This window comes from Hydractinia symbiolongicarpus, chromosome 6 (assembly GCF_029227915.1).
Source record: "Hydractinia symbiolongicarpus strain clone_291-10 chromosome 6, HSymV2.1, whole genome shotgun sequence".
In the NCBI taxonomy this organism is placed as follows: Eukaryota; Metazoa; Cnidaria; class Hydrozoa; order Anthoathecata; family Hydractiniidae; genus Hydractinia; species Hydractinia symbiolongicarpus.
Window position 1 is genome coordinate 14,282,703 of NC_079880.1, and position 25,506 is coordinate 14,308,208.

The 25,506-nt window shown below is 34.7% G+C and overlaps 2 protein-coding genes across 5 annotated transcripts in view; one reads left to right on the forward strand and one right to left on the reverse strand.

Annotated features, from left to right (window-relative positions):
- The window catches only part of LOC130647109 (myosin-IIIb-like), a 39,146-nt gene extending 27,499 nt beyond the window's left edge, over window positions 1–11,647 (forward strand). Inside the window, exons 23-29 of the mRNA XM_057452846.1 lie at window positions 163–254; window positions 4,180–4,266; window positions 5,789–5,911; window positions 8,513–8,764; window positions 8,879–9,121; window positions 9,288–9,381; window positions 10,421–11,647. Of these exons, the coding sequence (XP_057308829.1) occupies window positions 163–254; window positions 4,180–4,266; window positions 5,789–5,911; window positions 8,513–8,764; window positions 8,879–9,121; window positions 9,288–9,381; window positions 10,421–11,373 (1,844 nt within the window). The 3' untranslated portion in view covers window positions 11,374–11,647. The remainder of the gene's footprint in view (window positions 1–162; window positions 255–4,179; window positions 4,267–5,788; window positions 5,912–8,512; window positions 8,765–8,878; window positions 9,122–9,287; window positions 9,382–10,420) is intronic.
- Window positions 11,648–12,170: 523 nt separating this feature from the next.
- LOC130647110 (uncharacterized) lies at window positions 12,171–25,498 on the reverse strand. Of its 4 annotated transcripts, XM_057452848.1 has the most exons (13): window positions 25,435–25,498; window positions 22,579–22,723; window positions 21,847–21,873; window positions 21,493–21,564; window positions 20,879–20,950; window positions 20,638–20,673; window positions 19,595–19,669; window positions 16,731–16,769; window positions 16,453–16,588; window positions 15,428–15,645; window positions 14,754–14,810; window positions 13,827–14,042; window positions 12,171–13,171 (listed from the first exon to the last, which is right to left on the reverse strand). In XM_057452848.1, exons 2-13 carry the CDS (start codon window positions 22,705–22,707, stop codon window positions 12,245–12,247), a joined length of 2,004 nt encoding a protein of 667 aa, XP_057308831.1. In that variant the 5' UTR covers window positions 22,708–22,723; window positions 25,435–25,498; the 3' UTR covers window positions 12,171–12,244. The 4 variants fall into 4 exon arrangements, with proteins under 4 accessions (XP_057308831.1, XP_057308833.1, XP_057308830.1 ...); XM_057452850.1 differs by lacking the exon at window positions 25,435–25,498 and having other exon boundaries at window positions 15,440–15,645; window positions 22,579–23,121; XM_057452847.1 differs by lacking the exon at window positions 25,435–25,498 and having other exon boundaries at window positions 22,579–23,121.
- Window positions 25,499–25,506: the final 8 nt, after the last annotated feature.

Consider the following 25,506-nt stretch of genomic DNA (forward strand, 5'->3'; position numbering starts at 1 on the left):
ATTTAATATATTTTTTAATTAATTTTTGTATTTATTTACGTAATTGCTTTTTATTTCATTCATTTGTTTATTTATGCGACGTTTAAAAAAAGGCTGTTCGTGCTACACCCAGCTGTATGTTTTTTGTTTGTTTGTTTTAATGAGCATTTATTGCATTTTTAGTGGTGCGTGGTCATCTGGCGAGAATTGATTTTGATTTCATGCAAACCAATCGAAAACAAGAAGAAAGGAATTTAGGAAATTTACTTGTTTCGGTAAGTCGCCATGTTTTGGTTGCTTGGTTACATGATCGATTGATTTATTGATGGACGCCTTTTATTACCCAATGTTAAAGCTCTGGTGGCTGACAAACATAAATTTAAAAATATCCATAATCCACAACAAGCCAACAAATTTAAAGGCGCTGCCAAAAAATTTTGTGTAAAATTTTTCGAAGACATGCATAGGGACACCCTAAAGCATTTAGAGGGTTACGTCATAGGTGTCAGCCATTGTGGATCAACAGCGTGTCCAACCAGCATAGATGGCACATTTCTACTTCATATGTTTTACAAGATCGAGATTTTTCCTGTGACCTGGTTTTTGCTTGCGGTGTTGTAATTACCTTAGATCACCGCGCTGGGGTGTTTGACCTCACAAAAACCACGTCTTTTAGAAAGGTTAAATATATAGCCTTGTGTAATAAAGGTTAGAGGAAAATATATAAAAATTTCAAAGAAAGGTTTGAAGTTTGCATCGTCATGTCGTCGAAGAAACACTGTTCCAAGATAGCTGCACATCTTTTATTTGCAGTCAATGGTCACAAGAGCTACGAAGTAAGGTTGTTTAGTTCGATTGATTTACTCGCCTGATTTTCACCAAAGTTATTAGAGAGTCCGCAGAACCCAGGCTAAATTGTAATTTTCCAGAACTTGGAATTCTGTGGTGTGTTAATGTCAAACTTTACATCGTTTGTCACTACAGAGTAAAAGTTATCTTATCATCAACAACTGATTCTATGATTTTTCAGCTTTTTCTATTTGGTCACATTGAATTCTGGTAAACAAAAATTCGCGAACTTCACTTTTCTGGACGCCATCTTCAACATAGATCGGTGGCGGCGAAGACACAAACACATTTTCCGCTATAGTATTTATACAAAAGCAACAGCAAAAAATACAGCCAAATGAAAACGAACCTTTATGATTGCGTTTGGAGGGGGACGGCGTAGTTGAATGATTGAATATGGCGGTAGAAAAAAATATTTTTTGAAATGAGAAGGTTGCTTTTACTGAATTGTCTAACGTCAACACCTTGTATAAGCTCGTAGCAAGAGAATTTGAAAGCAATTCCTTTGCAGAAATTCTCTTCTCTCTCGCTTTCCTTGCAAGAATGACTTCCTCTTCGTTTCAGCCCAACCCTGTTTTTTTCGTTAAACGCATTTAGTCTCATTTTATTTTTGTTCTCAGTTAGTTTACACCTCCTATTTTTTATGCCTGTCTGTAAGCTTGTATGTTGTGTTGACATTTTGTTAATGTTATTAGCATTCACAACCGGCGCGCTTCCCTTTTAATGGCATAGTTTAAATATTTCTCGTACCCTTATCCATTTTATTATACTGCCCATGTTGTTGTTGATGTGGTTCTAACATGATGGAACTTAATCTTCTGCACGGGTGATTTACGAGAGAATCCATTAATATCACGTAATACGAATACGTACAAACACGCACGGTTGAGAGCTGGCTATTTACAAACTCGTTTGTGTAATAAAAGTTCGTTTAACGATGTGAAAATATCTTGGCCAATATTTTCTTCTCGTGTCTTTAAGGAAACATTAGAGTGCTTATTGAAACCACGGGCAAAAAAGCATGCTTGCTATGTTTAAATTTAGTATAGAGTTGAAAAAAAAACTAGAATTTTTTCTAGTCCTTGGCTAATATTTAGTGTAATTTCTAAATGCGGGGAATTTTAATATAGAAAAATATAGCGATAGCTTGATGCAGTGTTTTGCAGGACTTGAAACACATCAGTTTGTTTTTTTACCTGCTTTTATAATGACGTTTCTCAGTACACTGTATTCTTGAAGAAATGTTGACCTGTCCTCATTTTCTGAAAGTTTAATTGTTACTTGTTTGGGCGATAAAGCACAGTCTTTTATACATGCGTATGACTCACAACCTGGCAAGCTCTAATAGTGTTTATTAACTTAGCTTGCCGTCTTTTCGAACAAGTTTTATAATCGTTGTCAATGACAAAACCGGCGTTTTGTCGGCGTTAAAAAGCGGCTTATCGGTAATTGTGAAGAGATTATTTTTTATGAAACCACGCTAGAACAATTTCTTGAAAAAACACTGGATTGCAGCAAATATATTGAAAGGTGTTAACACCAAATATGTTTTAACAGACATTAAAATTTACTTAATACAGACGCGCAAATTCCTTTCTTCACCTTTTCGAATTCTCTTCTTGTGACGTCGAAATGAATTACACAGCCTGTGGTTAGCGTTTACATAATTACATCGTTTATATGAAATAGAAACTTTCTTTCCAATTTCAAACGATCAGAGAAGTTGAAGAGAAGCAGACACTATGTTTTCAGATATCACACATTTTGTAAGTTTCATTTTTTGTGTAAGCTTCTTTAGCCAACTAATTTCCTCTGTGAGATTATATCTGCTATAAGAGGCCTGGTATGTGGATGTTTACTAAAAGTTTAAATTCAGCAGGAAGAGATAAAATTATTAATAATGTGTAGTCGATATTTACAAAAAAAAAATACTTTTCTGATTCTTAACTTCCTGTGTACGCTAAAAATGGTGCGTAAATTCCGAAAGAAATTTGAAAGTATCTTTTAATTTTTTTCGTCAAAGGGTTGCTGTGTCATTTCTTTTACTTTCGGTTTTTGTTTTTATAAAAAATATTTACAAAAGGAAAATATTTTTTAACATTTCAAGGAGCTCAATTCCAGGTGAGCGTATAAAATATTATTTTGTCATCATTATGTCTACCCACGACAACTCCAGCTTGACAACAATGAACTGTCCACTTTCTTGACATAATGTGACAAAAACAATAACAATGCATGATATTATGTGGCTTACCTGAAGCACTGTCTGACACAACAACAAAATACCCTGACACAAAAAATTCAAATAATGTTTGCTACTAAAAGAGCCCTGCTCTCCTTCATAATGGCTATATTTGACATTCACACAGTTGTGTGGCTGTCTCTCTAACATCTACGTGTGAGAACAGCATATCTTTTTCCCTGATGTTGGGAAAAGTGTAAGAAATGCCACAAGGGAATTTCACAGTGTGCTTTGAAATGTTCGTTAAATACACAACTACAGGAAATGCATCTAGTTTCACTCCTTATCAAAAATGGCATTTCCACTTTGCCTAACCTTAATCATAATGGCCGAACAAGTACTGCTATAAAATCCGACAACACTAGTTAACGCGTATTTATCGCTAGAAATGAAGGAAGCAATTGCGGATTACTTCAACTGTGTAGGTATTCTTTTTTTGCGCTCATGCCACACTCTTCGTATTCTTTTTGCTTCTTCAAATTCTTTGTCATTTATTAGGCGATATGGCTGTCAGTGCTTAGCTTATTCAAACTAACTCGCATACGTAGTTCTCGAGGAATTCCAATGTCGTAGGTGAAAGTTTAGTAGAATTACACCGTATTTCGCTAAAAAATGGTTGGAGGTGTGACAGGAATATGAAGGCAAGCAATTGTTAATTTAAAAGGTCATATGGTGCTTTTTAAAGTTGTTTGGCTCGTTGCAAGATCTTAACACATGGGTTGTCAACAAGAAATTCACTTTTATGAACTTCGATTCATTTCAGTCTTCCATTCTTTCTGTTTGTTTGTTAAACGGTAAACGTTTTACTGTATTCTGCAGACAATAGAGTAGACACGTTCAGGCTATAACTTAATTACTGACTACACCAGCGGAAATTGTTCGGCTGGCTAGTAATAATCCTTCAAGTCATTGCATATTGTCTACCCATTAAAATGATGATCGTGTCGTTTAGTTTCAGGTTTTTGTCTATAAACTTTTCAATTTAAGTCAATTTATTTAACCAAGGATAATTACAATATGTTTAATCTATGTGATAGGTGAAATGTTTTAGTTCAAATTCTAAGTTTGGTAAAGCTTCCCACGTATGAGAAGTATAATCGCATTTTTAGATTTCGTCAAAAAGCAAGAAGATGCATGATAATTTGATTGCATTAAATGACGTTGATATCAAAAGACATCACAAAGTAAAAGAGAAGGTAAGAAGTAGCAAAAGTTATATGTCAACTTGCTGTGATTGGTTTCTTTTGTTGTCCCGAAACCGTGTTTGTACCTACGTTGTTGATTTGTAAAACATTTTATTTAAAAATGTTTTCTCTCTTATTTCATAACGTTGGTATTGAGTGACTGTTTCCATGGAAACTAATACAACATAACAGCGATGTCATTCGTCAACGTGCACTGCTATATATTAAAAAACGTTAGGTCAAAGAATGACGTCTAAAAAGCGTCATATAAATATGACGTCATGTCAGCACAGCAGGGCGTGTCAAAAGGCATAGGATTCTTTTTACAAAACTAAATTTACCTTCGCTTCCATATTTTTTCACTAACTTTACATCAACTTTAAAAGGAGAATTGTGGTGTTATATTATGTCCTTTGCGAACATCCTTCGAAAGTTTTATGATCCATATTCTTTTGTTGTTAGTACATGAAAAAATATTTTCATGATAAAATTTGCGGGGAAAAGTTCGTGTTTTCTTAAACCGCAAACATTATTATTGAGTAGAATTTCGAGGCATAAAATTTTGCAATTGAGAAAATTATTCAGATAAAAATTGTTGCTACGAACTTCAATTTCCTTTTTTCATCGTAGAAAAGTTTTATGAGGTTAATATTAAAGGATAAAATTTTAGGACTGCTCCTTCTTCGAGGGACATTTTTGTCGCAATTTTACAGCAAAAATCTCGTCGCGTGTATTTATTTTTATATTTTTCGATTAAAAATAAACGTAATAGTATATGTCTCATGTTCGTCTTAACAAGCACGTGTGTTTCTTATAAGCCTTTAACTTGTACATCTTTGAAAAACTTCGAAAATCAACAAACATTAATCCGGTGTGTGTTGTTTTTATATGCTGTGTAGTTAGAGCAAATATACACTTAGAATCAGTCGTAATATATGCTGGCTCTTAAGTGACTGTTACTTACACTCCACCTCGGAGGATTTTTAATAAGGACTAGCACCCCCTGCATAGCCGTATGTTTTCAGTCTTATTTGCGATGTCTAGATTTTCGACACGGGGGTTTTAGTATTTTTTTATTCATTGTTAGGATTTCGTAGTCGTTTCATGCTTTGTGTCCTAAATTACACCCTCGGTGAAGGAGATTTGCGTGTTAGCAACAATAACATTACGTCACTGAAATATTTTCCACCAAAATATTCGAACTGTTTTGACTAAAAACTGTCGTTAAAAAGAAGGAGAGCTGGAGTTAAAAGTGTTACATGTTATCGCACTGAAAGAAGAAGAGAAGAAATTTTGGCGCGATAGGATTTCTTTGTTGATATGTACCAGTACCGTTTGTATTTTGACGACGACTCGTCGTCGAAAAAACAAAACGTCGTCCGTAAGAGACTTTCCCTAAATCCAGAACTTCTAAGGCGTATGAAATTTATGAAGGCTGTAGAGGACTACCAGGTAGATTGGGATTTAGTGCTGGTTTTGTCTTTGTGTTGTTGGAGTTCGATTCGCTAAATATGTTTTGTTCTTATTTTTACAGGAGGGAAAGAACGAGCAAGAGAAAGAAAATATACAAAAACGAAAACTAACGAAAACAGAGTCGGATAGCACTCGTATTAAAGAATCGTTACAAAGTGTTGCTGTCGATTCTCCAAACAAAAAGGTAAGCTTATTAAACTTTGTACAAAGGGATGGGATGGTCGCGCTGCTTAAGACTTTTGCAAAAAAATGCAATATGCGGTATCTACACTCGCATATTTTCTGGCTTTCTGCTGCTAAATCGACCGCTCGTTGGTTGCATCAAATTTCTTGGTTCGTTCGTGTTCGAATTAAAAGACCTGTGGCCTACTTTACCAATTCCTGAATTCAGTTTTATTTTCGCTTTACTTAATTCTTAACTCTTCGCGAAAAGTTAATAATTAAAAAAGGAAATGATAAGTGTATGTAATTATCTACTTATCAAAAAGAAAATGAGACTAACTTTATTGAGAAGAAAGTAAGAAAGTAAGTAGGGGGTGGGAGATCACGTATTAATTGGCTTGATTCTTCTTCTAAATATACTGAAAGCAAACAGTGTAAAAAGTTATACATTCGGAAAATTACACAAACTGTTAAAGCATCGCAATTTCTCTAGTTTCGTCGTCAGAATTTATCCTTCGTTACTATTAAGCATATTATTATGATGAGTCATACTTGAGAATGGCTAGCACTTCCGCTCCATCTGATAGCTCTTCATCATTGTGTACAAATGTTTTACTCACATAAGAGGCATACACTTCTATTTGTAACGTTCCCACGTCACACTACGCACTGTTGTTAAACACGTGTTGTGGAATAAACAAAGATATAAGTCGCTTCTTGTCTGGTCAAGAATCGTTGAAGGATTCTCAGGATTGAATCATTGTATTTTTGAATTTCCGCTACTATCTGGTACAAATATTTCTTTGTAGCAAAAAATTTTTGTGGTTGATTTTACAACATTCTTCGTATGAGAACTATTTCTTTGGTAAACAAAGGTGATGATCTGAGTGTTGAAGAAAGTTCGTTTGCTACTTTTTCTTCGTTTCATCTGAACCGTTTTGTTTTAAGAAAAAATAAAAGAATAAAATATCTTGTCTGCTCGTCACATCTCGCAAATTGATTCATTCAAAAACGCTTGATGTTGACTCGGTGGTGTTTCGGTTTTCGAAGTCTATACGATGAAGTTCATTGTTGTAAGGCGGAGAAGATTTTCGGCACATCATTGTATAGACTCATCAGTATGGGTGAAGCTGCGAGTGGGCTGCGCTGTTGTGATACCATTATGGCGTCATCATGTTGCCATGGCATTACAACATCCTGTTTATATTTTGTTTGACGTTAATGAGAACTGATAATTATTAAATTTTTATAGGATGAAAAATAAAATAATGAATGCTGATAACGCAATGATTAATTCGTCCATAATTTAGGCAGTTTTTTGTCAATCAGTAAGGCATTTTCACATCAGGAAGAAAGGGTGACCTAACTAGTTTTGGTCTTGCTAAGAAATTCATAAAAAAGCCAGTATTGTCTGCGGTGTTTTAAACTTAATCAGGAAATACCATGAAGTTTTAATCGAAAATTCATACACGTGTAAACCAAGCTTTATTGTTGCCTAGTTTCGATATGTTTCATTTGATAAAATATTTTTCCTCTGAATCAATGTCTGAGAGAATTGTGCAAAGAGTGAGACTTTGCTCCCAAACCCAAACATTATTCTGCTGGGAAGGGTTCCGTAAAGAAACAAAAATCATTCATTCTTGATGAGAACATTTTCTTAAAACCAAACAAGGGAAAAAGAAAATGAGAAGCAATCCTGGTCTCTATTGTTTTTAAATATCATTCAAAATAAATATCTATTTCGGTTCGGCAAAACCAGAAAATTGTATATAGCCCGTAAGAAAATCTAGACATGTAATAACCACAGGTATCTTAGCGATGCCAAATATTTGCGTCGTGTGTTAGTTATAATTAAACAATGAAACAAAGCGTCCTGTAATTAACCATATTGTCTCGATGATTAATTACATAATGTAGACCAATTAAGGAGAGGATTACTCTACAGTGTAAATATGAATCACCAGGTTGACTTCTATAAGTGAATCAATAACATTTAAAGCATTACACCGCAGTAAGCAGGATATAAAACAAAAACAACAACAAATTTTTGAAAAAAAGTTGATGGTTCAGTGGAGAGATGATTTTGCAGGCACCATACTGTTCGAAAGAGACGTTTTACACGTTGACAGGTGTTCCTTCACAACGTACTCATGTAAGTTTACACACCGAAACATCCGATCTTCATCCCTTCACTTGATTTAAGTTTGTTGATAGAAGTCCTGTTTTGTTTTGATTTCTGCAGGGTTCGTTGATTACCACCCGGTGCGTTTCTTTTTCCTTATTTTTTTATTTTTCTTCGATCAGGCTTTTTTACCTCTTTGTTACAACTTTCAGTTTCGTTTTAACCTTATTCAAGCATGGCAGAGTAGGTAGTTTAAAACATGCCCAAATTTCAATCCTTTTTTTGAATTGTTTATATAGACTTTGTTTGTTGTGAAACGAAACCTATTTTGTTTGAAAGGGGAAACTGAAAATATTTTGATTAATACCGAATAACGGGCACAATAGGGAAATTGTAAGAGATTAAGATTTATCAGTTCGTTTCGATATTCCCTATTACATCAACAAAAAAATTGAATCGACAATTTGTTGAATTTTAATCAACTATTCGATTGTGTTATAGATTCCTCGCAGCAAGTCCAAACCACACGGTGAAGTGATCAAAAGAAGTTTCACGGCGTCGTCAATGTCGGCGTGGTGCCGTGTCGACTGTTATGAACGACAACATCATGTCGCGTCGTTTAGTATGGATCAAACCGTCATTTGCGTAGAAGGAACACACCCTGTTAGCGATAAAAATCGAATTGCTTTCGCAGCATTGCCGTCAAGATCTGAAGACTCGAAAGTGGCGAAAGTGAAAAGCTGTATAGGCAAGGTATGTTTGTGTGTGTGTGTCGCTTTCATACCGATTCTTTCTTTTTCATGTCTTCAAATAGGCTAGTTAATTTTCCTTTCTCGCATTTATTTATCTATTTCTTTGTTTCCACAGGGTGTCCAGTTGCACCAGGATGAGCGACAAAATCTATGGGCAACTCGTCTCGGCAAAAATCCGATATTCGTCCGTGGTCACACGTTATGTCCAGAACTCGTGAAACTGAATGGAAAGTTAACTCAGGGCGTCCCAATGAAAGTTCTCGATACGACTGCTTTTAAAGAATACGTGAAAGAAGAAGTCGAAACAAATGGAGGAGTCACTGACGAAGTGAAGGAGACAATTATATCGAAACTAAAGGTAGTTGTTTAAAGCGACGGTCTATAGTGACACTATATGGTATTGATCAGTGGTGATAAAAATACCTATATGTACATTAACATTGATACCTTGGGGAGAAGAGGGGGGTTAACGCCAGGTTTACTATATTTTCTCGATTTTACGTCTATATTTTTATCGTTTCTAGGTTTGCATGAGTTTTATCAAAGACACAGTAGTTGATGAGGAGACGCCATGTTGGTTTGAGGTGTGGTTACTCAAAGTTCAAGAAAACGTCCTACGTAAGTAACTTTTTATACGTCACTGCATTTTTGTGGATAAAACAAAATCTACGTGTCAGCTGTTTGCAAAGAAAGACACTTCAGATTAATGTTCCGTGCGTTTGATGCAGTATATATGCATCATAAACCACAGCACAGCCCATAGAGACCAGATTTTCCTCTTACCAATGCATCTTGTTTAAAAATATAAAACGACGCCTGTATCTAGTCGATAAATCGTCTAAAATAATCCGAGTGTAATTTCGAATTATAGATTAAACGATTTTTAATGACATTCTGACTTGTAATAACATTTTCGTTCTCAAAACAAAATTTCTTATCGGCATCAAGAACGCTGGATAATATCCTGTTTTGAAAATAAATTTGTCTGCGATCGAAATAACTTTGATACCACCTGTGTCATTTTCTTGATCGCTTGGCTCTTAATGTTGTAAGCTTGTATCCTGTTTTCATTTGAACTTAAAGGTCATTAATGTGTTTGCTCTAAAGAAACGTGTCTTAATTTTGGATTAAAACTGTATGGTATTTCCTGATTAAGTTTAGAACACAACACTTTAATACTATTTTAATAGTCTTGCACAACAAGTTTGTGTGAACTTGGTTTTGCACGGTAACTTTATGCGAAATGGAGTCACAACAACCAAGTCTTTTATGATCGGATTTTGAGCAGCCACACGTGTCTTTTGTTTTGAAGTGGTCATCAAAGGTACTTAGCGAACAAAACATAAATATATATAATCTATTGACTCATTAAACCAGTCTTATTTGAATGTATGACATCATCTAAGATGGTAGTAATTAACTTGACATATACAATTAATTCCTGAATAATTACCTGTCAGATTTTGGTTAGGTTTTGACTTCAATGCGGCCAGTAAAGATAAACCGACGGAAATCATATAATCGATGCGATCATGGATTTCACAGTTTACGCAATGTTTTTTTTTGGAAACAACCTACCACAAAAGCGTGGACACTAAAATATAGCCACTTTCTAGCCAGGTAGCAAAGTATTGATTTTGTATTATTTTGTTTCTAGGTTACCTTGACAACTTTAAGAAACGTCGCGAACATGAAGAAAAAAGGAGATCATCTCATTTTACACACAACGTCGTGCCGATTTCAGAGCACAAACAACGACAGGACCCGAAAACAACAGGACCTGAAATGCGACGTGCCAAAAGCGGGGATCATTTAAGAACAGCGGAAAGAAGACCAAGAAGCCACACTGCTATTATTCCAGGCACGGAAAAGACGCAAACAGGAGTTCTTCGTCCCAGACCTCCATCGCAATATTATAATCCACCGGTGAGTCGAATGGTAATGGACCAGGAGAACTTACCGCGTAAGATTTCTCACCATAATAATAATAACGGAATGAAACGAGAAAAAAGTATGGAAGTTATAAGAAGAGAGAAGAGTATGGACGTTCGACTTGAGTCTAGATTGTTGCTTGAGAGGGAATACAGAAACAGTATGAAACTTACTGATAGACAATTACCGAAGAAACTTAAAAAAGGAAGCCCGGGACAAAGTCCGGAACAGTCGCTATCGCGGAGCAGTAGTGCAAGCTCACGCATGGAACCTAAAGACAGCACGATGGAAAGTATTTCCTCGATCGAAAATTCAAGTAGAACAAGTGTGAACTCTCGATTATTCAACGGCAATAATACGCCGAGCCCTCAGGAACCTGATACTAAACGAGCAAATTATAACGCACCCAAAGAAGGGATGAGTTATCGGCAAGTGTTTGGGTTACAATCGTCGGATTATTTATTTAACGTCACGCCGCCCAATTATACACGACATCGTCGTTTTTCTGACTCCGACACTGAGTCACTACATAACTTTGTTCACAGAATTATCCCACAGGATGATTCTAAAAATAAAGTCTTACAAAACATTCAACCAAAAAAATGGTTAAAAAAAGCACGCAGAAAGAGCGAAGACGTTCCGAAGAAAAAGGTTGTGGCTCAACTATCAAATAAATAAAGTAGAAACTATGATCTTGTTTTATGAAGTTTAATTTTTTTTATCGATACACTTCTGTTTCATTCAATATCCATTTCATTCATATGACCTTTTTTAGCAACGTGATAAAACACAGAACTGTTGCGCATGTAGTCTTCGTTAAGATTCTTCAATTTTTGTTACTATCTTACGTCGTATTATTTATTCTATTTATGTTTATCTTCAACTTACTTATTGTGCGCTTTCATAAAGAAAACCTTTTTATCATGTAGAATAAATAAGAATTATTATTTAATTTTGCTTCTTTGTTCTTTTAGTCTTTCAGGTTCAGAACCCATTTTTACTGTCCCAAAGTTATACCTAATTCTTGAAATTTCCAGCGCAATCCAGGATCAGACATTAAAACAAAGTAACATTCAAGGACCTTTAAGTCCGTGGTCACCATGAATAAGGGAATCTATTGATCGAAATCAAACCGAAAGTTTTTTTTAGATAAAGAAACAAAGACAACACGACAGAAGTATTTGCGAAAAATACTATACTAAATAGGTTTAAAAAGGTAATTAATAAAAAGAATTTTAAATTTTTTATTGTTTTTTCAATTGGTTAAAAACATATACTCTGAGAAGTCATCATAGATGTAGTAGATATACATATAAACGTAGACTAAATAAAGGGGCAGTCAATTTTAACCGTGTTAGATATTGATAAACAAATTAACACAACCATATACGCCGTGCCCGAAAGGGGTAAAAATACCTATGACGTAAGGAACACAGGGAGTGTGCAATAAGCAGCCGTAATCTATAACGCTATCATAAAATTAAATTTCAATTTGCTTATTTCATTACTACATCCAATGACGCTCTGTTTTAACAGAGAAATTTAATTTTCAATTGTCTGCCGGCTCTTTTGCTGTTGCATCCTGCGATATATCTTCTTTGTTAACTTCTCTGTCTTCTACACATAAAAACTTTTCCCAATTTTCTGTCTCATATACGTCTCTCTTACACTCCTGAGCAGACATTCTGATATCTTGTGAAACTTCACCTGTTATAGTAAGCCCTTCATCAACGTGTTTATATTTAAGAGCGTTTGAAAATTCTTGATCTGTACTGGATTTACGTTTTAAAGACGAACAGTTTGTGGAGACAACGGTCTTATTAGGGCTGGCACAGCATACTTCAGATGTTTCAGTCGTGTTTTTAAGAATGACTTTACTTTCATATGTTGTTTTGTCAGCAAGCTGTTCATCCTCGTCGTCCAGCATACTGAGACCGTGCTCTTCTTCTTGGATGTGTTTAATTTCAGAAAGTAGATTCTTGCTCGAGTCGTCGCCTAATTTTTGTTTTTCACTTTGCACGTTAGTGTGAGAACGTTCCTGCAATGAATTTTCTAAATGCCAGTTATTTTTCTGATGCGACACAAAATTCTGCGCAACGTTTTCTTCCTGGGTGACATTTTCCTCTTGCGGGAGCACGTCACCTTTTTCGGAAATATTTTTCTTGTGAGAATCTCCTCCCGATGACGCATTTTCTTTCTGAGAAAGACTTTCTCTCCCCGAAAACTGATTTTGTTGGGAGACGATTGCATGCGAGATATCATTCTGTGCCAGACCAACTGCGGGATAATCAGTGTTCAGTGTACATACTTCAGCTGACTTACATACTTTGTTATTGACAGCAAATTCCATCTGTAGAATCTTTTTATTGTATTCGTCTATTTGCTCACGATTTTTTTTCTCTGCCATTTCAATAGACGTTTCCAAAGCAGAGTTTTCTGATTCAAGGGATCGTATTTTCTCATTAAATCTGGTCTTCTAAATCAAGAAAATTAACCAAATACACAATTTCGCCCCTACTTCATCCTTTATTACAACATAAAATACTGACGTGGTAAGTCATAAAAGGGGACGTTTTCTGACAAAAACTACCCCGCAAATTCATACAACTAATCACATTCAATGAGTTGTTTACGCAGTCGAGCAAATTCAAATCAAGATTTAAGCAGTCAATTAGATTCAAAGTTCGTTTACAAAATAAAATTTAAAAAACATTTATGCTGCCAATCACATTGAAAATATACAGTTCCCCACGTCTTCCACAGACCCCTTAACGCAACCAATCAGATTCAAATAAAGTTACACACTACTATGCAACGATACATACTCCAAAAGACCGACTAAAAGCTGATTAAATACCACCGCCAATGCGCCCTCAGGATAAAGTAATATTTCAAGGGCGTTTACCAATGTGGTGTGCTTACTATTTAAAGAACATGGCATGTACTTAGACAGATAGTCCATGATGGGGGCGCTTCTTACGCTATTACAAAACAATACCCTGTTAATAAACAAAGGCGTTTGTGAATTGCAAATCCCAGAGATGCAGGTGAATATAATCCACCGCCCTGGGCGCTTAATTGGTCATTCAGTCTCGGTAGTAATTAGTTAAATAAAAAAAGGTACATCGTACCATTTTAACTCCTTCTTCTTCATGTTGTCCAAGTTTCGTTTTTAAACTTTCCAAATCTTCATCTCTGATTTTTAAAGTAGTTCTCAGTTCCTCTGTCTCCATATTTAAATCGTCGATCTGGAGTTGAAACGATGAATTTAACTGATGGGCGTCATTTAATTTGGATTGGACAGTTGATAACATGTGATTTGACTCAGCCAATGAGGTCATTAAAAACTAAACAAAAAGCATATATGAAATGGTAAATTTAAATATGCATTACGTGTACTTCGGCTCAAACAAATGTGAGGAGGACTTTGATACAAGGACAGACAGTTTCGCAGGCAAGGTCTTTTCGTGTTTCAGAGCATTCCAAATCTATAACTGAAAATGCGTTTCCTTGCAAAATTACATGACTTGTATAATCGTATTTGGATCTGTAAATTTAAACTATTCAAAATTCAGCTGAATACGAAGGCTGGACAGAAAGTTTGATTACATTTTCTTGATCGCTGTCTACCTGTGAGCCGAAAATGATAGCTTCGAGTAGCGATGAATAAATTTTCTATGGGCTCACCACTACAAAGTTCGTTATTTTTGGAAAATAGCTTTTTTTATGCCATTTATTAAAAAGGCAAAACAGCATCTCTTGTCTAATGCTCCACAATGGAATGACTCCGAGAGTTTTGCTTTGACAGATGTGTAGGGTCAGTGAAGAGTGTTGAAAATGAGCTAGTTGTAGTTTCTACGATGTCCGCACTGGGGAACAATTAACGCTGTGAACATTGACAAGATCAAAGTCGTGGGTATAATATGGAGACGCCGTATATTATTACTAGTCGGTATGATCTTCGAAATTAAGTATTTATACCAATGTTTTTTGAACATGATTATTGTTACTATTTTCTGACTATATTTTTTATAACAAAAGAGATCTTTCATACTCACATTTTTTTGTTCTCTAGCAGCATTTAAATCTGTTTCAAGTTGCTTGTGCAACGCATGCTTAAAGAAGAACGCATAAACTAATTAGCACAGTTTCTATTTGTACAGTACCGTCTCCTAAGCAGAATAATGGGAACGCATTCTTTTGGCTGCTTCCTGGATAAGGGGACCATTACTTGTCCTTAAATCGTTGGAACGACCACTTAGTCAGGTCATGTTTTATGCTCCATCGCACAAAAAGTCGATTGACTAGAAATTTTGGAATAACTTTTAGTAAGAAAAAAACTGTTTTTGCGAGTTGCTAATAAATTATTGTTTATCATTCATTGTAATTTTCTAAAATAAACACACTTTTTTGCAAAAAAAACCCCGCACATAAGTGGGACGACATTTTATTTTAGAAAACTTCAACTAAAACCATTATCGGGTTCGAGTTCTCTGCTCAATGAGGCATGGAATTGGAACACTATAAAATTTAAGTCGAACTTAAAAGACTCCATAAAAACAACCATCATATCAAAATATTACTACTGATAACACCCGTCGTTGCCGTCGTTGAACACACACTCACTTAAAGGCTGCCAGCCGAAAGTAAACAATTGAGCTGCAAAATCTTAATAAAATGCCGTCAGCCGACACATGTAAACAAACATAGCTACACACACTGTATAACTTACTAATTCTCTTACTACTGGTTTTTCATCATCACCACTCTTGGGAAAGACTTCTTCTGACTCGATAACAACTTTTCTTTCTTTCAAAGCTACAACTTCCGCTTTAGCAAGAATTAACTCATTCTGCGTTTCACTCAGCATTGTCTGGTAATTTCTCATTACACATTTGTGATGCTCGTTTACCCCAATTAACTTCTGATGCATCTGTTCTGTCTTAATAACTGGATAACAGAGGCAAACGAATATATAAACACTGGTCCCTCTATGTCAGTATAATCTAAGTTTACATTACAAAAATGCTAAGCAAGGCAAAAACTGGAAGAGCGACAGCGTATTTTGTTTTAACTCTTTGATATTACAACTTCAATATTACCTAAAAGCCTTTGTTGTTGCGATTGACCAGCACACTCAAAAACTTGATTATTGTTGGTGAAATATTTTTTTCACCACGGCTTATCGAATAGCGGCTGTAAAAGTCACGTCAGATGGCTGGTTTGTGGAAACTCTACAATTATTAAGATTCGGCTATCTATCTTCTTTAGGTGTGATCCCTATGGCTACGGTCTCAAGAGCGGTGAATAATTTTTTAGAAAATGTTGTACAAACTTATTAGAACTTTCCAAGCTTCAAAATTCAAATTCTAAGCGGAACTCCTATTACGGACACGTGGTAATTTGCGGTGAAGCACTCGCTTCAATTTCGAAAGGTCGTGGGTTTACACCTTGGCTGAGTCACGCCAGAGACTATAGCACTCTGAATCGATCCTGTTTGTTTAGTGTTCAACATATAAATAAAACTAACATCTTAGGCCGTTGTCTAGTTGAGCGGTTATTGTGCTTGCACAGCACGGGAGCTTCAAATGCGCTAGAATCTCTTTCACAGGACCCTCATTACTAACTGTAACAATAGAAACTAATGATATCCTGGGTAAATAATCTTAATAAAAAAATAAGCTGCGCATGCGCGAAGATACGTCACGCTATTTAGAAGCGTCCAGCAACAATAGTTTTGAAATATTCGCTACTTACCTAAATTGGAGAGATAATCCAGCCTCGTTTGCATGTCTTGGCAGTGATGTTGAAAATCTTTTACTGTGGTTTGCAACTCAGAAATCTTTTTACCTGTTTCTTCTTTACTTCTGACTTCATACTGAAGCTGATATTCCTAATAAAAAATAAATCAAGTTAAATGGTCAACTTCTTTGAGGTTTTCGTTTAGTTCTTCTTTTATTTAATATATATTTAGCTTTTCCACTGAAGATTCGAGCTCTTCTCCTTTGAGGGGAATGTATATACTTCTTCCTCACCTGGTCTTTCAGTTTCTTTTCTAGATTGTACTTTCCAAGCTAAAAAATAGTTTGGGATATATCCAACTAAAATCATCTTGTGGATATCTTACAAACATTACTAGCGTCTTTATAAAAACAGCCGCATTCTGTTCAAAATGGTTATGCCGCAGCGTCATTCCGGGTGCCCCGCAGAGTAAATAGTGCACTGACGTGCGAGCCCGTTTTATCGCATTCTGTTCAAAATGGATGCGCAGCTTTAATTCGGACCCCGCCCCACAAAGTATTTTAATGACGGCAGACAAACAAACAAAAAATACCAGCGTGGGATAGTTAAACGACGGCCGAAAATCTGAGGACGGGCGGACCCGTGGTTTTTTTAAGAAGAACTGGTTTAATCTATAATAACACAAGCTGGTTTTACAACCAACCGCAGCACATTAATAAACTAAAGAGTTTCTTTAACACGCTGGACGCTGAAGTTGCTAAGAGCATTTCGAAGTAAATGGGTATTAGAACTCATTGCAGAAATGTTCGTCATATATCTTTACATCAGAAATAAAGAAATTATGTTGCCGTGTTCTTTTTAAAGGTAATTGTTGCCCGCATTGTTTAACCTGTAACCTGTATTCGCTATTTCAACAACTTGAATCAGAAAGAAAGAAAAGATTGACACAAAGGCAGTTTTTCGTCATATTTCAAATATGGACAAAAGCTTTGCACGGTGATATAGCTTATCGAGATCACTAACAGAGCAACATAGTTTTTAAGTTGAAAAAAAATCCTTGTGGCGTTTTTCACTTGTTTAAAAATTTATTATTGCGGGGGTTCTTCGGATATAAGGGGAGCATCAATAAGAGGAAAACTCCCCATGTGACTACAAAGAGGTCAATTCTTCTATTTTTTAGTGTGTGGGCTATTTCCCTTTCCAAGTAGCGAGCGCGTTGTACCAAATTTTGCGACGCTTTGGAAATAGCACAAAAGACTAGCTTATCGTGAGAAGACTATTTTCGCGGCAGTATTACGTCCGCAAATCCATCTTAAAATTCACTAAATCGGGTTAGCTTCTTTCTTTTAAGCGCTGTCATTTTTCAAGGACTTTTGCAGCTTGGCTATGACTATACGGTTTTCCTTTTGTTGTTCCCATTTTTTAAAATCTCTTTACAAATTGATACCTAACAAGATGCTTCCTTTTTTACGAATAAGAACACATTTTGTGTGTACGATGTATACGTAAATTGGTCTTAATGTTTTCGACTCAGAGTTCCTACAATTTTTTTTATAAATATTTCTTCTGGTTGATTTAACGTGAAGAATAAGCCTTGAGCAGCAGATGTAATTTACTGTTACAAAATTTTTATAGCAGGCTTTCATTTATAGCAGGCTTTCATTTAAAATCGATGGGAAAACATCAACTGTAGTTTCAAGTTTTCCTGCTTTTTTTAAAAGGTCTACACGATTTTTTTATAAGCAACTGAACTGGATTTGCAAAATTATTAAGCAGTTCAATAAATTCAATTCAATTCAGCAATAAAAATCTGACACACGTTTTAAAAACAAAAAAAACTCCAAGATAAAAAATAATTCTTTGTCGTACACTTCAGTTTACAAGAACTTCTTTCCCCTTCTTACATGAATTACGAAAATTAGTTGAATGAAATTAAGCATCCATTAAGCAACTTTAAACCTAGATACTGACAAAAAAGCAACTTAAAACTTACCACAGCGCACAAAAAATCATATGAAAGAACTTCAAAAGTTGTCTGGGAATTTGTTTCATTTTGATTGGTTCTTAAGAATTATACTTCGAAGTTTCACTAATTATGCATGACATCATGAACTTTGCTACAGTATTCTCTCCAATTAATGGACACTCTAAGGCGGACATCTCAATTAGCGGACACTTTGTCCATGCACCGGTTTTTGGTCAAAGTCTCATAAAAAACATTCTAATTAGCGGACACTCAATTAGTGGACACTCTGATTAGCGGACACTCAATTAGTGGACACTCTAATTAGCGGACACTCAATTAGTGGACACTCTGATTAGCGGACGAATTTTTTTGCACGAAATGACTTTTTTTTCTCTTTAATTAGCGGACAGTCCAAAAAATTAGGGAGCAGCATACAAAAATATTAAAAAATTGAACAATTTTAAAATATTTATTTTATACACTGAAACTTTACAAGAATTGTCGGCTTTTACAGCCTCAATTTTCTTCGTAAAACAGTCAATCAACTTTTGTTGGCCATAAAACATATATATAACTGGTATTTTCAGACCATATCCACCTCCACCATTAACCCTCTTTCCAAAAACCTCAGCTAATCGCATATCAAAAACATGAAACACATTTTTGATATGTTTTGTGGCATGTGTTTTAAAAAACCTTTTCGTTAATTTAGTTGATATTATGATGTTGATATTTGTTTACTATTTTAAAAAAAATTACATTACGTTCAATTTAGTTGTTTCTTCTTTTTTGTGTGTCTAAGTCCAACACGGTACCCGCTAATTTTTTAAGTTACACATTTCGTATACAAAATCGTATTTTCTTCAAATTTTAAGCTTACATTGCAAAACTTTCCAAAAGGCGGTCACATCTAATTAGCGGACACTTTGTTCATACACCAACAGTGTCCGCTAATTAGAGAGAATACTGTATTTAGTTTGGCGCTTTAAACATTATACATAAATTTCAATATTTGGATTCTATAATTATCATTAACAACAATTGCATGTTTTAGAGCTATTTCATGACGTCATAATTTTGCATTTTTAGTGAAACTTTCAAGATATATATCTGGAGAACAAATAAATTTAAAAAAATAAATCGAAATTTGATTTTCAAATTCATAAAAGTTCATACAAATGAAAAACCCACCTGCAATGCTAGTATTTCGTCTTTCAAAGATTTTATACCTTTCGAACTTGAGTTGATGGAAATATTTTGGGCCGCCTAAAAATATTGTTCAAAATATTAGCAGAAATAGATTTATAATATTCGGTCATGTAAGTTCACACTATGTTGCCATGAGAACCACTTTAACAATAACAGGATTGTTACAGCCAATAACAGAAGCGTATTTACTCTGTGATCCCCCTGGCGGAATTAGCGTTTTTAACCTTAAAAATAAAGGCGTGTTCACTGGAGAGGTGTGAATATTAGAGTGGCAGGATTTTTTTTTCAAATGATAGAAATTGGGAAAAATCAGCAAGTTCTTAAAAAAGTCACAGAATTATCATATCTTTGGTAAATCTACCTTTTTGATATTGGTTAAAAAAATGACCTGCCTCTCCCATAATTCCGCATGCTAGATTGCTGTAATTTTTACCAAGTCTGTACCATACGTTATCCGATATTTTCTCCGCATAGCAGTGTGAGTAGGCTCTTACAACAATTGTGAATATGTATATGTCAGAATTTTAATTAAAATTGTAAAAGTGGTGTATTTCATTGCACGGAACAGATTTATTTGTGTATTTCTTGCCAAAGTTCTATTTTTCAGGGTCAAAAATGGAAGAAACCTGCTTACATGCACGATAGTTAAACCGTTTAAACATAAGGTTTTTATGGGATAAAAACACTTATAACTGATAACATTTCAGACATTACATGATTTTGTATCAAAGAACACTGTGAATTGAATTTTTTCTTGAGATCTGAGTTTACAAAACATTGTGGACAAGTAAGAGGTGGACAAGCACTATAAACGATGGGTGAAAGTAATATGATTTTTAAGAATCGCCCTCTTTTAAAATCAATTTAAGTTCTGTATTAACCAAATTTTAATATTTAAAACACTTAAAATAAAACAGCAAACAAAATTCTCAAATTAGTTTAAATACTGTCAAAGGCACACTATGCGCATTTGGTTGTGGTATCTCCTTTAGCAAATACAGAAAACGAAGTTGAACAAACTTTACTTTGTCTTCTTCATGCATTTTCATCTTTTCGTCAAACTAAAAAAAAACATTTACGATATCATTTATTTAAATGATCACACAAAGACATCGATTCATCCATCTTTTGATCATTGTAATTGAAAAAAAATTTAGTCGCAATCCTGAAAAAAACAATAATTTTGAGGCAGGCAAACGGCATGTCTATAACGGAAGGATTACCTCTTGTGGCATTAAATGAACGTAGATGTAAAAATAAGCATACCTCTTTTTGTAGCTGCATCTTTTCTTGTTTCAAATCATCCACAGCTTTAGAAAGAGAACTAATTTCTTCATCCTGAATAATAATAAAAAATAATAATAATAATAATAATAATATGTAACAGCTATAAAATTTATGTTTACTTTTACACATTTATTTATAAACTGAAATATGTTGAATTCACTATTGAATACAAAAGGCTCCTGCAAGTGTTCACAATGTCAGTATGGGTAAAAATATAGCTAGAAAGTACTTAGCTAAGCAACTTAAAGGCCAAAAACATGGTTTTATAAAAAAAGAGGGTGAGCAATAGTAACTAGTATAACTATAAAAATATACCACAAATTAAGAAATAATTATAAAACTTTCTTGTAAACTCTTTTTAATAAAATATAAATAATTAAAATAGAGTACATTGAGCAATCACATGTTGTCACATGTAAAGAAATAGTTTGCTAATTCTACTAACATTCACAATAGGGTAAATAAACAGGAAAAACAATCGCCAATGTTTGTTTATTTCATTCAAGAAGGAAGAAATAATTTCAATTTGATAATTTTATTTGAAAGGTGTGACCACAAAGAATAATTAAGGAGGAAAAACATTTGTCACCAACCTTAGTTCTTTTGATTTCAAACTTTTCTGTAATCAGCTGATTCACACGAGCTTCGTTCTCCTGATCACTTCGCTGAAAAATTAAATTTGTTTTTATGTTTTAAAGCATGGAATTGCAGTTACTTGAAAAAGTTGTGGTTCACTGTTACTTTTTTGTAAATTGAGTTATTGACTGCATGCAAAATATGAATTAAGCTCCTAACTGTGAAGCTAAGTCAAGTTAAATTATTTTTTAAACAAAAAAAATATATTTTTGTCCGACATAAAGGACATGCATGATTACTTTTAGGTTTGAAATATGAAAACAATAATAGAATCAAATATTACATAAAACAACAAATAAATAGAATCTTACCCTTCTCATTTTCAACTCTTCTGTTATCTAAACCATATATCCAATATTAATCCATGAGTTCTGATATTAAAAAAATCTTTCTTTAGCTTTTTTGACCAACTCCTAAAATCCCAACCTGTGTAGGACAACCTTGTAAAAGATTTTCCTTTTAAAGTTAAATATTACCGAAAATGTGCATTTGTATTTTACAGAGGAAAAACTGTTATTTACTATTGTGTAGACCTTAAAATGCTGAGCAAAAAATGTATAGGGTTGTGTGCTTTTGACGGTTACAGTTTAAAGGTTTTTTGGTGACACCATCAACTCATTTATCCCATAGAGGTTTCAAGGAGTCAGGTTTAGAAAAGTTACCCAATTTGATCTCAGGTTGTCTCTAGTTACCAGTGCAGTGAAATATAACTGATTTCACCACCTTGTTTTCAAGTTTTTTTATCTTAAAGTTATATATTATACATTACAATAGCTTCATTAATTGAAATTAAGCTTTTGGCATTAAATCAATGTTAATGACTTTGTGCCATTACGTCAGAAAAGTTAACAAATGAGACATGATTTTTTCAGCTACATCAAAGAAAAATAAGGATATCGAACCTTGCATGCTACAGGCACACAGAAACAGTTTTCATATTGTTATAATAGATATTTTATACCTTTAAAAATTAGAAATCATAAGAACCTTGTAAAAGCACGTGCGTAAATGTAAAGTTATCAGGATGGCTATTAAAGACCTACTTCACAAAGTCTTGTCTTTATTGCTCCATAAGTCGTTTTGAGTAACTCTCTTGTATCGCAATCTTTTGATCTGCTAATCGTTATGACAGAGCCACTTGATAGTGCTGGTGTTTCAGCCTGAGATGCCATATTATCTATTTCATATCTGATAAAAAATCAACAACTAATTTCAACAAAACAAAAACGCATATATTTTATAGTATGAAACACAGCCCATTATGCATTAAGAACGCAAATAAGAGTGGGCCCAAAACAGAACCCTGGGGTACCCCATGTCTGATAATCCTGGTTGATGAATCAACATTTCCAGTTAAGGCAGATATTGAAGCCTGTTAGTGAGATAAGATTGTAAAAGTGAGAGTAGTATCTCCTATTATGTAAATGTTTTTCGGTGTGTCCTGGAGTATTTAATGCTCTCTTTGAGCTACGCAAACTCAATTAGGGTCAGCGCTCTGCCAGACAAACATCATCCAACATCCAATGGCCACCACAGTGCGCCGTCTTCCTAATTTCCCTCACATGGCTTGGGTTAACCCGGGGCTATAGTAATATTCAATTTCCCATTTTGAATTTCCACCAAGGGGAATCGAACCCCACACAAAGTACGAGAGTGATAATCACGCCTAATACACATATATGTGGATATATTCATCCTTTAAGCAATGTATATTGTTGTACATGTTTTTCAAATTACGTTACCAATTGTTATTTTCCCATGTATAATGAAAAACCTAGCTATTGCTTGGACTCACTAGAAGCTAAAGAAAGGAACATTAGAAATAGAAGCTCTTAAGCATTGATTGACTTTGGAAATTGAGTATCATGCTTTTATATTGGGTCCAACTAAACTAAGAAGATTCTTCAACCTTTCTGGTGACAATGAAATAGACAAATGAAAATTTATTATGAGCATTATTTGTGGCACAGAATGTGACATATCATTAATCCTGAAAAAAAACTTAATGTAATTCTTGCACCAATGAATGAAATAAACCATGTGTACTATGTTGCACAACACAAAGTATTTTCTTTCTCTTTTCTATTTCATGTCTTCATCTTCTTCTCTACAACATTATATACTGCTAATAAATAATCGACATCTTCTCTGTTTATCACTTTTTAAATCTCAGTGAGAACGTTAACACAAAATGCAGAATATATGCGTACCTTAGAAATGCATAAAGAAAGAAATGCTCTTTAACCAACCAGTGTTTAATGCATACAGATTTGATTATATTTATTGAAACCAAAGCAAGGTCCTGCACTTACCTCTTACATAATTGAATAATTATTTTGCATATACAGTTTTTTACCTCAAAAATAACCTAGTTCAGTGGTAGCAAGAATAATGTAAACAAATGACATTACTTGCACTGCCATAGGTTGCCAAAAATCCAACCTTGTTCCCAGAGCCTGTTGTCTCTTTCTTAAATCTAGGCAGCAAGACAAATCTTCCCAATAATTTCTTAATTTGCTGTGGGGAGTCAGATTACACTTTAAAGAAGGACATTGTGTGGGCTGAAATTAATAAAGAAAATATTATCTTTGTCTGAGACTGAGTAAAGTTCAGACAGAAAATATGCCGAACAAGTGTAAAAGAAAAGCACCTTATTTTTAGCTTACATAAATAGTAATTTGGCGATTCAGTTCAGCTTTGTTGCCGTAGTGATGGTTGAGGTTTTGCTTAATTGACGAATCACATTTGTATTACAACCGCCATTTTTAAAATTTCACAGGGTGAAAACAAACCTAGTTTGTAGGGGGAAGAATGCTAAAAAATGTGGAAATAGAATAATAATTAGATAACGAAAGGCAACCACAATAAAAATTTGTCTTGAAATGATGCTAAGCTATCTAGATTTTGCTCCAAAAAATTATATTTGCTCAAAATTCCTAACATTGTTATTAAAACTCTAAAATGTGTCTAGCTCTGCACTCTCTTCACCTGAAATACGGAAACGTTTCACCTCCAAAAAAATTGTTATGATGTCAAACCGAATCGCCAAATGCAATCTCGTTTCCAGTATATACCTTTCGTAATACAAGAAAAAGAAGAGTAATTGCAGTATTTGCCAAAATGACCACCCCCCCCCCCAAAAAAAAAAAATATCAATTTTTGTTTTTTTAAGTTGTTGTCTGTGTGTATACTGCGATTTCTGGACCCCATGTTTAGTTGTTTTCTCTCTGATGACTGATTTTGACTGATTAAATGAAAATATTCTTCTCCCATTCCTCATAGAAAGTAAAATACATGAAGATGCAACATTAAGGGTGGTTTTTAATTTTTGTCATAGTCTAATTAAGATAGATAGATAGATAGATGTGCATATTTTACATGGCTAGCCTCACAAATATCGAGGGATATACCCTGTCTATTATTTCCAGAAGGGGCCATGACTTAGATGGAGAGTCCTAGAGTATTTAATGCTCATTTTGAGCGACGCAGACCCAATTAGGGCCCGCGCTCTACTAGACAACTCCCGGCAACATCCAACGGTCCACACAGTGTGCCATCTTCCCATTTTCCCTCACATGGCATGGGTTAACCCGGGGCTATGGTAACATTCACTCGCCCATGTTGAATCGCCGTCAAGAGGAATCGAACCCCGGTCTCCCGCACAGAGTACGAGAGCTATAACCACTAATCTACGGCGCCATAGCATAGCCAAGTTGTTAGGCTAGAGATTCTTTTTTACTTTAGAAAATATCCTAATCAGCATCATAGTTTTGCTGTGCCTGATAAAACGCGTCAGTTAGATATCCTAGCTATAGTCTTACATAAGTTGCTCAGATGGGTCAATCATTCAACCAATTTTATTTTGGTAAAGTAAAATAAAATTGATACAAATCAGTTACCTATGTCCGAGTACTGTACTTTTGTTATTTGGCTATTTTATGTTTGTTTACATCCTTTTCGCGGGTCAAAAT